The sequence below is a fragment of the Xiphophorus couchianus genome, chromosome 7, assembly GCF_001444195.1.
Source record: "Xiphophorus couchianus chromosome 7, X_couchianus-1.0, whole genome shotgun sequence".
In the NCBI taxonomy this organism is placed as follows: Eukaryota; Metazoa; Chordata; class Actinopteri; order Cyprinodontiformes; family Poeciliidae; genus Xiphophorus; species Xiphophorus couchianus.
This window is the reverse complement of record NC_040234.1, coordinates 30909139-30924672: the sequence shown is the minus strand read 5'-3', so window position 1 is coordinate 30924672 and position 15534 is coordinate 30909139. Positions and strand designations below refer to the sequence as shown.

General features: G+C 37.2%; 1 protein-coding gene across 3 annotated transcripts in view; it reads right to left on the bottom strand.

The window, feature by feature from the left end:
* LOC114148216 (partitioning defective 3 homolog B-like) overlaps positions 1 to 15534 on the bottom strand; it is a 210161-nt gene that overhangs the window by 126182 nt on the left and 68445 nt on the right. For all 3 annotated transcript variants that reach the window (XM_028023309.1, XM_028023311.1, XM_028023310.1), the window contains exons 9-13: positions 15216 to 15324; positions 13961 to 14100; positions 13750 to 13878; positions 2418 to 2609; positions 40 to 198 (exon numbers count right to left, since the gene is read on the bottom strand). In XM_028023309.1, coding sequence (XP_027879110.1) covers positions 40 to 198; positions 2418 to 2609; positions 13750 to 13878; positions 13961 to 14100; positions 15216 to 15324 — 729 coding nt within the window. The remainder of the gene's footprint in view (positions 1 to 39; positions 199 to 2417; positions 2610 to 13749; positions 13879 to 13960; positions 14101 to 15215; positions 15325 to 15534) is intronic.

Here is a 15534-nt window from a genome sequence, read left to right as displayed (position 1 = left end):
TTTTTGCTTTGAAGTTAGCTAAACTAAGTACCAATGTACCTTTAAATTCCTCAGCACCACCAACTGAATCATCCCTCTAACGTTTCCTTCCTGAGACATCGATCGTCGGAGTGTCTCCATGGCTGCATGGTTGGAGCGTCCCAGCAGTGACTCTCCATTTACGGCGATGAGCTGGTCATTGATATGCAGCCGCCCATCCTGTAAACGCACAACATTTTATTTCAGACATATCAATAATCAAAAAAACAAGAAAATCCACACCTCAAAGACCAAAACACCAAAAGTCAACACCAAAAGATCACATGGCGCAGTATTCTCATGCACATACTCACCCATACTCCCATGACTAAATGACACAACTCGGCCTCCACCACAGTGACTCCCACTGTTGGACATCTCTTAAAGATTATTCCCAATGCTTTCTAATTAAGTTATAGGGTCTGTGGCACCAACAGCTGCAGTCAGAGTGGTTTAACGTGTATAAATTTGCTTGCCTTTTTGTCTTAGCTGTTAAGAAGCATCATCTGCTTCCTGATGAGGAAAAGGTCAGAGGTGAACAGAAAAGGAGCAGAAAGCCACAGGGAAGAAGAAACATTTGAAGTGACCCAGTGAGACCATCTGGTAGTCAAATGTTTATTTTCTGCTTTTTATCTCCATGATGTTACGCTTTGATCCTTTAAGCCATAAAGTGCACCTGAATGCAAGTGAGGCAGTAAGAGACAAACCATATTTACCACTGTAATACAGAGTTAGTTAAGTATTTAGGTAAAGCATTTAACCTTGAAAGTTTTCACATCTTTTTACACACAAACTTCAGTGAATTGAATCAGGATTTTATTTCAGAAAGCAACATAAAGCTATTGATAAATATGCAGAGGAAGGAAAATGATACAAAATTTCTCTTTTTTATACAAATTCCTTTGTAACCAATCTCACCAAGTCACTACTTTCTATAAGCACTTAGAATTATAGCTACGGGTCTTTCAACCTTGTCTCTACCGGCTTGCAAAAGGATTGAAGTTTAGTCACACTAGAAAAAGAGTAACTTTGAAGTGTTATCATGAGTTCACAATTTAATTTGGCTCTTGACTTTGACTGGGACATATTCAGAGAATTTGCTTTGACATAACCATCCTATTATAGCTCTGCCTTTATGTTTAGAGTTATTGTCCTGCAGGAAGATACCCTGTGTCCCAGCATCAAGGATCCACCAGGATTGCCCTGTATTTAGCTTCGTCCATCTTCTCTTTGGGGTTGACCAATTTTCCTACCCCTGTTGAGCACAACTTGATCTGAACACCATGTTTTTCTGTATGGATTATGTGTTGAGGCTGTTAGTTTTGTACCACAGGGTTTTCCAAATAGGCAAAAAGGTTCTGATATATTGTCATCTAACATTTTTTCTACCTATGTCCACTACAGTGGACCACCAGTATTAGGGTTAGGTACTACAGTCACCTGCTTTAATATGCAGGCGACTGCATATTAAGTATACTTTAATATGCATTATTTTGCACAGTGGAAACCGCTTTGGGACAAATGATCATATCTTTCTTAACTCTACCCTTAGGGTGTTCAGCCAATCAGTGCCAAGAAAAATGGTGCACCTGAATTGCTTACTTCATAATCGCCAACCAATAGTGTCTTATGTATCATTGAGTTTAAGTATTTCAGCTTCCCAAGTTGCTTTCTTTTTTTTTTTTTACAATATTTCAGATATGCTCTGCGAAACCATTTGTGAATAGGTGGGTTGTCTGCGAATAATCTGAAGCCATGTTTCTCAGAAACATTTGCAAATACTGAACCTCAAAAACAAGAGGATGGCCTTCTTTCAGGAATTTGTCACTCACACACAAAGGCCAATCATCATCCTGTTAACAGACTCTCTCCTCTGAGCTGTAGCTACTTGTAGCTTTGCTGGATGGCCATGTCTTTGAAGGTTTGCTGCTGTTATACTCATTTCATTTTCAAATGATGGACTGACCAATCTAGAGTAGTTGTGTCAAAGCTTGGGACATTGTTTTATAACCTAACCCTGCTTTTAAATTTCTTCAAAGCTGTTCCCCTAACCCATCCTCTGTGTTCCTTGTGTTTCATTTTGCTGTTCCTATAAGGTTTTTTGCACGGCTACAAGTGAACTCTGGTTAACATTTAATAAAATGGATAGTAACTGTGCACCCCAATTTTACTTAGATTTTTGAAAAGCATGTATTCTTTTATTTCACTTCCCCACTTAGCACTACTTTTTGCTGGTTGATCACAAAATACCAAAAATATGTTGAGGTTTGTAGTTGTTATATGACAGAATGTGAAAATCTCAACGGTGTACAACTAAACAAACAACACTGTTGCAAGGCATCTTAAACTGAAAGATAACAAATGGCTTTAAATTGTGTTTTTGATTAATTGTATGTCACCTTGTATGCAGCTCCTCCATGAATGATGGATTTGATGAAAATTCCCAGATCCTCTCCCGTCTCCCTGGACTTGTTTCCCTTCAGGCTGACCCCAAGTCCCGCCGAGCCAGTGTCATTGAGGGGAACCTCAAACATCAGCTGCTCCTTCCCGTTCTCCAAAACCACGCCACGCAAACGAGACAACTCATCTTTCTAGGGGAAAAAAAGAAGAAAAAGATCCTACAGATCAGGTGAGAGGCATTAATGATATGAGGAGATGGCTGAAAACTGGGTGACAGAGTTCATCTTATTGGACGTGAATAGTCTCCAAAAGCTAAACTAAAAGCTTTTCCATTTTCGAGAAAGAAGCACAGGGTGCTTTTCAGCTAAATTTCTCCATGACTAAAAAATGGTCTGAAGAAAAACAAGTCTAAAGAAGAAGAAAAAAGCCATTTGGACTGTCTGCTTTTATGCACCAATTTCTCCCTCTTTCAGCTCAGCAATATCAATAAAAGTTCTGCATTTTACAAGAGGTAATTGAAGAATACAGCCAACACAGAGAGCCTGAAGGACAAAAGCAGAGGAGAATATAAAAGAGAACAATTGTAAACCTGACAAAAAAGAAGAAAAGAACCACAGATGGATTGTTGAGGTAAAAAAAAAAACAGACAAACAAAAAGATGGTGAAAAACACCATATCATTAGGGCAGCTGTATGGCAGTAATCACCGAGTGTGGGACACAGTTAAAGGAAAAAATACTCTAAACAAAGAGTGTCCAAATAAAAGTGTGTGTTTGAAGCCTGTGACGGCTCAGCAGGAGAGCTGTCATAGTTTCAGCTCATATGGAATATATTTTTCCAATAAGACTTTGTTCTTGGATAAATTTAGTAATTTTATTTGAAACATAATTGTGAAATGTTAGAAATAAGTGTTTTGTTATATTTTCTAAAATACCTTCCAGTCCAACAAAACTGATTGAAGAAAACTAAATTTAAAATTCAAAACAAACCAAAAGATCACAAAACAAAAGATCTCTGATACACTTTAAGATCACTCTCTTAAGAGAGATACATGGTGAGAATGAATCTCAACATGTCAACACAGAGATTCGTTCAACAAATCAGAAAATAATTTGCAAGGATAAAGCAAGGATTAAACATATTTTCCATCAAGCCCACATTTGTATTTTTTTTTCTTGGTCTGATATAATATTCTGTTGTTTTTATTGGTAGCTTCATTTGGGAATGATGTTACTTTTCAGTAATATTCTAATTTAATGAATGGGTCTGCATCTTGTTTGTATTTCGGAGTGTTCAAGGAAATCAGTTGACATTTGACAGTGGAATGTTTTCCCTCCCTGCAAACTAATATCCAAATGAGGAAGAAATGATATACGTGCTATCATGGTCATTTTCCAAATATTATTTGGCCCCTGACCTCCTAACTGGTATTGCGCTCTAGGTCGCAGTCCCACTGGATAACTAAGATTGTCTTTCTAGACAATCTTGTTTCTGAGAAACAAATAAATGTGTTTCTCAGAATATTAAATATCTATAATAAATATCCATTTGTCCACATGAGTTTAAAAATAAAGCATATAGGCTGTTGTAGGACAAGAACATTTTCCCATAACAGTGAATTTGCATAGTGTACTTTAGTGTATTTTGTACAAATTGTGGCTTTATTTTTGCTTTACAAATATTAAATGATTGAGTCTGTGGTGTAGATCTTCTTGATTTTAAAATAAGCTTTGCATTAAAGTATTATAGCTTTGCACAACTTGATGAACTCTTGTTTTTTGTCCTTTGCTTTGCTCTTACATATTTACTAATATCAAGGTGCAAAATTTAACAACATTCAGTTCAGAGGGAGGTCTAATTGGTTTGACCAACAGAAGGAGTATTAATTAATTTAATATTGTTTTATTTTTAAAAATAAAACAATTTGAGAGTAACAAACATGAATACAAAAGTTGCAACATATTTGTTATACTGAACAAAGCAATGTACTTGTTTTCTTTAATTTAATCTAAATTCCTGCAGCTGTAGATTTGTCAGTCTCACAGACTGTCAATATCTGTTTATGTAGCTGTCAATAAAAATGGATGAATGCAGTATGTGTATGAGATTGTGCATTTTTGTGGGTCAGGAGTGTTAGGTTTAAACACTGCTGTTTGCCTGTGGGGATTGTAGGTTTAACAGCGTTAAGCCGACATAAAGTCCTCAGCTCTGCAGAAAACTGTTTTCCCTGCTGGAAGAATAACTGACTGTCCAGACCCGATAGGAAGTTCCCCGACCTTGGAGAGAGAAAAAAAAGAAAAAATAAATAAACTGGTGGAAAATGTTAGCCACGCTCTGCTTATAATTGCAGTGAAAACTCTTTCACTGCCTGAAACTTTTTTACAACATCCATTTTATTTGTTTTCTGCCACTTTTATTTGGTTTTACTCCCATCCTTTGTTATTCATGATTTTAAGTTCTCTTAAGCTTAAAAGATAACAAATGCTAGAGCAAATTCAACTTAAGCAAGGGTACTCAGAAGAGCTTACATGATTTCCCTTCATATGAAAATACATGTTTGGCTGATGAAAATCTATTTGCATACAGTAACTGAGCTTTAATAACTTAATTTTTTACTATAATTTTGTGGGAAATACTTCAGACCTGTCTATTTTTTGGAAGTCTCTGCAGTACAACAACTTGGCTTGACTTAGCATTGACCTTAAACAAGTCTTTGTTTTTTCATGGAACATTAGACAAGCACAACATACAAACCTTTAACTCACAGAACACTTTCATAAAACATTTCTATTATTCCAGCTATGCAGCTGTGATAGGAACACATTTTCTGTGTAATGATGAAAGCACAAACTGCAGTGAGCCTCTGTATTTCTGTTTCCATTCGTGGCTATAAAAGGTGTTTGATTCTTTGCTACATTAACTCTATCAAATCCACCCAATGACAGAAAAAGCCGTTTGCACAGATGAACCTTCTCGTGCAGGTCGTTTAACATTTAAATGGGTTTGCCACAATGATAGATCTACAGGAGGCCACGCTATCAAAGAGACAGCTCAGTCGGTGAGTGAGTTTTATTAAACAGAGCCAGAAAACGTGCAGTAGAGAATGATGGAAGGACGCATTATGTGAAAATGAGTGAGAACACTCAACTACTTCACCTACATCACCTCTACAAGAGAAATGAAGTGTGAGATGGAGAGAGACATAGAGAAAGACTGGATGACATGAGAAATAAGAAGAATAATGATTATAATTTGAGTTGTCAGGATAACATAAGGGGTCTACTTAAACATAGTTTTGCCATGGTATTTAATAAAATGTCAATGTTAAAAGCTGCATTGCTATAGGTCATGTCCAAAGGTTCAGGCACCATAATAAAGCAAAAATAATCAACTTGGACCATGTCAACATGGACCAAAATCTGAGAGGAATGTTTCTGATTCTAGACTGAATTGAGGAAGGTCTGAGGGCAAAAGGCGGTCAGAAGCAGTACTAGAAAGGTGTTCAAAGGTGTGGTGAGTGTATATTATTTCTGACCTTTCAACACCATATCCCAGAAGAAGTGTCTCTGGGAAGAGGAATGTCTGAATTTCCTTCCTGGACTTGCTACCTCTCTGACCCATTCTTGGACTAAGCAGAACATAACGGCTTCCCATTTCTGAAAATTACTGTCCAATCACTGACCACTTGAGACGAGTTCACAAAGTGAAATGCCATCAATAGTTTCTCGAAATGGCCGGAGTAGTAATGTTACATAGTTTTAATGTTAAACAAAGCATCTGCAGTCCTACAGAGGCTGGACGACGAAATAAAATTACATGTTAAAAATGAAAGGCTTCTGACGTTAGTGGAGATGGCGTCATGATGTTGCAAGACCAGTTTCTGCATTCTACAAAACAAAACATTAAAGGATGCACAGAATGTCAAGCTGGACTCCAAAATGGTGCAAAGTGTTTGCAATTGGACAACAAGCGTAGTAGGGCAGAATTGTGAGAAAAATAAAAAAAGATCAATGGATTCTGCTGTAAAAAGCACAGGCAAATGCAGTTGTTACAATCTTAAAACCACAGGCTTATGTGCAATTTGAATGAAAACTGCCATATAAAGGGCTAATTATAATGGTAATATTTAAGCATTTATTGTTACAGAAAAGGCTGATATGCAGTCTTCAAACACAGCCTGCTAGACACTATTCGAAGAGGTTGACTATTTTCCTTCACTTTAAAATTCCCCTTTACGATTCCACAAGGTGAGGTCAGGCGAGGTGAGGAAGGGGGTTCATCTCATTGTACTTTAAGGTCTTTACTGGCTTGCTTTGATGCATGTAATTGAGCATTGTTGAAAATAAAATGCATGCCTTCTTGAGCAATGCTGACTTTTTCTGGTACCACAGTTTGAAGGAAGTGTCTTCTAGTTGCAGTTAAGGAACATGACATGGCTCTGCAGGGGAGTGGCTTCTTGGTAGTTTCATATCTGATTCTTCTGGATCTTTCTTTCACCCAACATGTCTTGCATCCCAGTTGATTGTATGCAACAGGTTGTATATTTAGGATATAACCTCCCTGCATAAACAAATACCACACCTAATATGTTCAAGATGAATAGGTATTGAAGTATGCATAACTTAGAATTTGAAAATATATATAAAAATGACATGGCCAAAAGGCTCATTTGCCTAATGATTTTACACATAGTATTTGAGTATCAAAACTATAGTTCAGTACCTAAAACGTTTGAGAATCCATGGTGCAATCTAATTTTGACTTCTCTAAGTGCTTTGCATTTCAAGCTTACCCCTATAAACAGTAATCATAATGCAAAAAAGTTTTGAAAATACATATTTTCTTGTTTTCACAACTAAAGGTAGCACAAAACCACAGCTCTGACCAGTGATTTCTTTTATTATTTTGAGCAAGAAGCCCATATGCTGAATTTTAAGAACATTTTTGTTCAACCTTATTTACTTGGCATCATTAGGTTTTTGTCCTTCATGAAATAGAAGACTGCATAGCAACCCTGTAAGGAACAAGCACAGACCATACATACGAAACAATGAAAGAAGGGGCCTTGTGAATCAACACCTGTAACCCACCTTGCTGTGACAGAAAGTGCTCCGTAATGTCTGACTACTGCCACGGTTTCATATAAGCAAGAAGGAAAGTTGGAAGTATATTTTTCTGATTCCGTTGTCTACAAGGAACAACTTACAGCAAAGCTAAGTCTTTGTCTCTAAGAATAACAGCAGCATTGTGAAATATCCAAGCTGATCCCCTGAGGTGTGCAGTCGAATCTGACGTTGGCGACCGTTGGCGTCTCTCCTGTGGTCAACGCTTTAAGACACAACAGTGATGTTGGACGATAAGAGAATGAAGGAGCTGAAAGGCCCTTGATAAACAGCAGAAAGACGTGAGATGAGACAGAAAACCACAGAAGAGAGATGTGATACCCTTCTTGACTGCTCTCCACTGGGATGATGGCAGCTCCTGCAGAGACACCAAGCTGCCAAGTGTGTGTATGTGTGTCTGTGTATAAACAGGTCTCAGAGTGGTGTAACAGATGGGGGATCTACTGTAGTGACTGTGAGGTCACACTGGTGACAGTCTCAGTGCGATGCACTCTCTCACACGCACAAAGAAACAACAGACTGAGGGGAAGAAGCACACCAATGCACAGGCTTGCTGGTAGTGATGGATGAGGCTTAATCAGAGTAAAGAAACTGTTCAATACAGTTGCCTTGTTAAGAACATGCTCCGTCACCAGTTACTAACTGTTTACTGATTTCATGCCAATGTGAGTGTGAGGAACATCTGGCACTAAAGATTTTTTTTCTCCTTTTGTTAAAATAGGGACAGAGAGAAGAATAGATTGGCAGAATAGGAGGTCAAAAGATGACTAACAAAAAGCCCATAGAAAACAAATGTACACATTTTTGCAGACTAATAAAAAAGCAAAGCAGAGCTGTAAAAAATATATATATTTACTATCTTATTATAAATGTGTAATACTTTGTGATCATGTCAGGAGAGTTCAAAATTGAAACAAACCTACTAGAATGGATCAAACTAGTAATGTTCAAATTCAAAATGCAGAAAACATCCTTTTTGCTTTGTAAAAGAACAAAATATCAGTGTCTGATCACTGGATTGGTTTATACTATGAAGTTCTGGATGGATCGACACTAGGCAGTATTAACTAGATATGTTTTCTTTAAATGTGCCCTGTTTTACACTGCTCTTTGATTCATTTGGGACAATAGAAAGTTTGGCGGTTTTATTTTTTTAAGTCTTTAGGTTGGGAATGCCAGGATAATACATTTTAGTCAAAGCAATCCCTGTAATGGAGTGATTAAGGTCACAAATGGGACATTATGGACATCTAGGTCACTGGCCTTACCCTCTATTCAAGTTAGAGCTTAATCTTTGGCTCAGTGCTGCCCGGCGATCCAAAATGTCTAAGAATGCAATATAAATTTTATTGGTCACATGTACCATGATGTGAATTGATGTAAAATGGCTTGGGGACACAACTCATACACACTCATCAGATCCTGCATGACTGACCACGGTGTACTCATTTTTGGGGCGTTTTTAAAAAAAATAATCGTATGTATTTTTAGGTGCCATTCTCTTTGTTCAATTGATGACAGATGAAATTTTGCCTGCGACACCACACAAAAAGTTCATTAATGTGAACTGACCCTGTAGGAACATAAAACATATATGAAAGAACAACAAAACATAAGGGGGGAGGAAAAAAAGACATGTTTGAGTTATCTGCAGGCAGAAAAGAGGATATTTGTGTCGAACATTAGTTCCGAACCACTAGCCAACTCAGCAGGCATATCCCTGCTCATATGCAAAGAAAATCACTGCAGAAAAAAGGTTTCACACTGTATAAACGAGCAAGTGTGCGAGTTTGTGATGTGTTTAGCCTACACAGAGAGCCAGCACAGCATGATGTATACTTGCTATACCGTGGACTGTGTATGAATATGCTGTAAGTCACAGATCGGCAAACTGAGTGAGAGCCTGATTGCATGTAGAGGTGGTGTAACGTCTTTGTTCTACAGCGAGTATAGACATTAGCAGACAACACCAGATGGTCGGCTAAAATGAGACAACGGAAGAGGGGGTGGAGAAGAAAGACAAGATCATTCCATCATTTCCGCGACATTCTTCTTCTGCTTCCCTCCCGCATAAACACAAACAGGTACAAATATGAAGAAAGCAGAAGAGCTTATTCGTGTTTAAAGTCTGTAGGAACAGGCTTTAAAAATGCTTTGCATTCTGTATCAAACAGCAATGTTACAAATGTTATAAGAGTTAATGAAGACTCCAATAAAGCAGCTTCAATAAAACCTCTAAATTATCAGCACTAAAATTTTCACATAGCTCAATAATTATGGTAATAGGTACCCAAGAAGATATTTTTATTTTTAAATAGAGGCTGTATAAGTCAACAGCAAAACCTCAGTTTGTTGAGAAAAAATGTTGACTGTAACTGTGCAGACCTTTAAGTATTTATATTGCTGAAGCATCCTTTCAGCTTACCACATACTGACTTATGAGCCTTCACCCACTGTTTTCCAAATTATCCAGATTTGAGGAAAGTTCTTCGTATGAGCCCACGGATCTTCTGCCAAATTTAGTTCAGGGCTTTCATAAAATATAATTTTCTCCAGGTGAGGCTGAAATTGCTCCTCCATCTCGAGCTCTCTAACAGATACTTCAAAGCTTTGGGTCAAAATTGACTGGTATCTGAAACTAATTTAAACTTTATTCACTCTATAGGAAAGAAGACCCACATCATGATGCTGCCACCACCCTGTCTCCCTGTGAGTATGTTCTTTTGATAATGTGTTGTTTTGAATGCCAAATGTACATCTATGTGTTCAAAATGTTCCAGTTTGGTTTCATTGTACAAGGTTTTGTCTTGCAACTATATTTTTTGGATCAGACAAATACAGAATACATGAAATTGTTATCAAATGCAGAACGTAAATCTGGTATCATTACCAGACTTACGGCAGCATCTCTGACTAATTTCTGCCACATCTTCCATTTTGTATTTATGAAAAATAGATTGTGTAAGTGCAAAAATGTGTTTGTGGATAAAATCCACCTGTCCTGAGACAGGTGGATTTCTCTGTTTCTCAGAGAAATCAGGTTTCTCTGTGACTGACAGCCGATGTGAATGCAAATAGAGTTTGTGTTTCAAAAAGCATTCGTTTAAGATTGTACAAATTAACCAAATCCAACCAGGTTATTACATTATTTAAAATTTTTATCCAACAGATTTGTTTGCTTTTAAGATACATTTTATACTAAAGGGTTAAAAAAGCTATTATTGTCTTGTTATTTATGTCAACATTATTATGACTTTTTAAAGGAGGTGTCCACTGAATGTTCATGTCAGAAACCACAACAAACTTATGCAAATATCCTTCAATAGTGCACAACCGATTCACAATCTATTCATTAATTAATGAATCAGCACATGAGCTATGAACTTTTAATTTGAAAATAGGTTTACACAGCTTCAGAAACAGACAACAGGAACTTAGAACAAAGCTTTACCCATTGTAAAGCTTTGCCCATGGGGCAGAGTGAGCTGTAAAGTTTTCTGAGAAAGGCAACACTGACATTTCAGGAAAATATGTCTACTATAAACAAAGAGTAAATACAAGACATGGTGGTCTATATAAAAACAACAGCTATGGCTTGCAGCACTCCAGCATTGCTTGCCAATTAGTTTTATAGTATTTGGTGAACTGAAATGCAGAATCAGAGTTGAAAAAAATCTGGCATTTTTGTATACACCCAAGAAATCCATCCTTGGCTTTCACAGGCAGCAAACTATCCGAGAGTTCAGACATGCACACACGATCAAATCCTGGATACATTAACAAATTATACTAAATGTTAACACATGCTTGCACACTAACACTTCACTGCTTTTCCTGTCTGCAGACACAGAGTTTCCTATGGGGCTCAGAGTCACATGCACATGTTTGTGTTTGGTCGCCTGGCAGCAGTTGAGGAAACATCAGTCGACAGGAGCGGAAAGAGGCACAAAGGGAAGAGGCATAGAGAGCAACTTAAAAACAGAATAAGACACATTTAGGAAGAGGAAACATAAACCACAGACGTGAGTTATGGATAAAGAGAGGAGGCAAATTTAATTCTTCTAATCAAATTTTGCCCCTAAAAGTTTAGAAAAATAAAATAACTTTTTATTGAATAGCATATTCTGCAAGTGTGCACAAGTAGAAGATAAAAATTACATTGGAAAGTAGTGGAAATTTGTGACAATTATCAGCATTTTCTCTTTTTTTTGTGATGGTAAAATCATCCAGTTCCATAAAAAAGACATCCAGGGAAGGGAAGCATTAATTGATCTTATGTTTATTTTTCATATTTGGAAATATAAAGAAATAAGTGGTTTTCTCTTTTATTTTAAAGTGAAGAAAGAAAGACTGTCAACAGCAACAAAAAACTCCAGACAAAGTGTCACTGAGTGAAATAAAAATCTGATCCCACAGGAAACATGTCATGACACGCATCACAACCTTAAATAGTCAAGTTTCCAAGTGTAGCCATCTTTGACAGACATTTCCACCCAATCCCACAATAAGACAAAGGCTTTTTGAGGTCACACTGTGATGCCACAAAGGCAAACTGAAATTGTTAGGTTTTACTGGCTTTCTATATTTGTTTGAAGATTTAGTAAGATGTTCACATTTAAGACAGAAATAGAATTTTCCAGTTTCAAGTTGGAAAAACTCCTAACAAATTGCAAACCTGAAAGAAGAGGTAACTTCTTTTGGTTGTTTTTTAACCTGACATTAAAATACACCAGCCATTCATAGAAAAACTATTTCTTCTACATTTTTGATTAGTTGTAGTTTTGTGAATCTTTCAGACAAAACAATCCATATGTATTATCAGTAGTAGCTCTTAGATTGGTTAATGAGTAAATTCACAAATCCACAACTTAACCCCACTGGTCAGGTTGAAAGATGAAGTTTTTATTTCAAGCTGTGACCATATTTGGCCTTCCTCCGTAAGCCCTCAATGCTGGTGTTCCATTCATCCCATTAGTATACCGGTCTTAACCAGTACCTTTAACAGAAGACAGCCTCAAAACATAATGTTTCCATTTCCATGTGTGACCAGTGGAAGATCTCACTTCTATATGTTATTTCTCTTTGTAAACATGGTAGGATGAGTTGGAAGACTTCAATTATAGTATCATCTAACTGCAGAACTTTCTCCAAAACCTTTAGTGAATGATTCAGATGTTCACTGACTCTAGGAAGGCCTTTACATGCTTCTTCTTTAGCAGACTCCCATGAGGATCCATTCATCTTGCAGATGAGTGGATCTGAAGCTGGGATTCAGTGTAAATTCATATTTCTTCAATTTCTCCAAATAATTACACAAATATCAGTCACCTCTCCAAACTTCTTTCTCGTGGTTTCGGAGTCCATTCCAGCCTTGTTCAAAAACCCAATCTTGTCCTTGAGATCACTTGAAGTCTCTTTAGTCGTTCATGTGGTAGCAGGGGATTTTAAATGGGAAGAAATTGATTTTATGGGCAGATGTGCTTTATTTCCATAACAAGATGAAATAATTGATTGACTGATTGATCAGTGTGCCACATGGCCACATGGCCAATCTGTTGGAGCCTGAATTCTGGCTCATCTGGAGGGAATCAAATATTTATTTAACTCAATGACACAAATCAGATTATAACCTTTATGTATTTCGTTTGGACTTTTGATTTATTATTTGGCTTTCCACATAATATAATGATACTATCTTGAAGGAGAGACAGATAAAGAGAAAACTATCATTAGCAAAGATATGTCATTTTGTAATTGGTGAATTAAAATAAAAGGAACACAAGGCTACATCTTTTTTTTTACCAAAGTGTGTGAAATTAAAGATGTAAAAAAGCTGTTTGTTAGAGCAAGAACTGTTTCTGAAATGAAAAGTCAGAGAAAAGTGAGGAAAAATAAGACCACAGAGAAAAAAAGACGTTTATTGAGAATATTAGAACAGAGGTGAAATTTAGCATAATGTGTGAAAACATTTGCAGAAAGAAATCAGACCTGAAGAAATTTTCTAACCCTTACAAAGAGATTTGTCCATAGCGGGACAAAGCAGTGGTTCATTACTGCAGAATCAAGCCAAATTTCTTTGAAAATTCAAATTAAACAAAATTACTGGAATGAATAAGACACTAGAGCCTTTTAATTGACTGGTGATTCTTCAAGCCAACAGAAAGTCTTGTTCTGCTTGCTGCCATTTTAACACTGGGACTGGTTCTTACCATTTCTCTGGGCAGGAACATCTCATCCTGCCGTAAAACCACCAGGGACACAGTCTCTCCCTGACGAGTGCTGCGGAGCATACACACCAGCTCCTCCTGGCCCACCCCGGTGATATCCACACCGTTTACCTATGCACACACATATAAGAAACTTGTCTCCAGCAGATTTGTTGAGGTATAACAAAAACTATTCGGGTAAGCTTCGCTATACCTCCAGTATGCGGTCTCCAGACTGAAGCCGTCCATCTTTGACAGCAGCTCCTCGTGGCAGAATGTTTTTGACTAGAATAGGACCCGGGCCATGTATTGACGAATCCCTGGTTACGACAGTAAATCCAAGACCTTCGGAACCTACAATCACATCCACAGAGAGATGCAGAAATCTGAGCTTTTCTCCAAAGGTCTGAATATATTTCAAGAGGATTTTAAGGTGAAAATCTGAATTCAATGTCCCACACACAGGTACTTTATTCTGAGAGCTTAGGTGTAGTGTTGTTGACTCAGCTCCTGACTCCATATAATGTACTATGTCTGTGTTAACTTTAAGTATTGGAAGATTGAGTATGTTGCTTTAAATCCTTTAGATACAGGTGCAGCAACACATCTGCAAGCATTAAGGGGGTTCAGGAGAAGGTCAGAAAGGACAGCAGGAAGAAAAAACTAGAAGGAAGGAAAGAGGAAGCCAGGAAGGAAGGACAAATAGATGAACAGATAGATGGAGAAAAGGAAAGAAGTGGATGAAAGAAAAAAGAGGGTTCAGGTACAGGTCAAAAAGGATGAGAAGAAGACAAGAGTCCAAGTGAAATCAATGAAACACATTTGAAACATAGAGCCAATGTTCTGGAAAAGAAGAAGATAAAAACAAAATGCTTAATCAGAGAAAATATGTGAACATATAAATGTGTATGAAAGGTCTCACACACATGGCTGTGAGAACAGAAAAAACGTTGCACACAGACACAGGGACTGGCTGTGTGGTTTATAGACCTCATTAAGTCTGGTCTCTTTAGCAGAGCCAAGTCAGCAGTTTGGGCTGCTATGAATTCATATCAGCAAAAATGAACAGATCAATAAAGACTTAATAGACCCTGAAGAGAAGGAATGTGGAAGATGGAGAGAGGAAAGCGACTTTGCCTGATAGGTTTACAGAAACAGGAACAAATCCATATGAACTGGTAAGGCAAACACCATGCCAAGTAACAAATTAAAGATTTACAGTTTTAAATACATTTAACTAAAATGAAAAAGGCAAATCCCACAAACCAAGGAGCAACATTAAATGCTGAATGTTTAACTGAAAACGGCCTACAACAATTTAGTCTCACTGCAGGATCTTAACGCAGTGAATTTAGATAAGCTTATACTTTCACCCACTCCCTTGAATATATAAAACAAACGTTTTAACATTATGCTTCATGCTGTAATGTTTTGTACATATTCAAAAAACAAACAAAGATGTTTCCAACCTTTCTTTAAGTCGATCCGCAGCCTTCGCCCTCCTCTTTTATTGGACACCAAGCTGGAGAGCGCCGGACTTTTCCTGTGGAGAGAGCTATCACCTCTCTCCTTTGGACTCTACATTAAGAACATGCAGCTTTTAGGGGACAGCTTCAAACAAAATACATATAATAGTAACGCTTTAATGTTCAAAAAAACAGCTAAGTTACAAGGTTTCTGCAGGTTTTGTCAACTCAAACTTAAGACTTTTTAAGACCTTTGTAAAACCATTATGAATAAAATTTAAGACCTGTATCATGACAAAAATGTACAAAATAATATTGTATT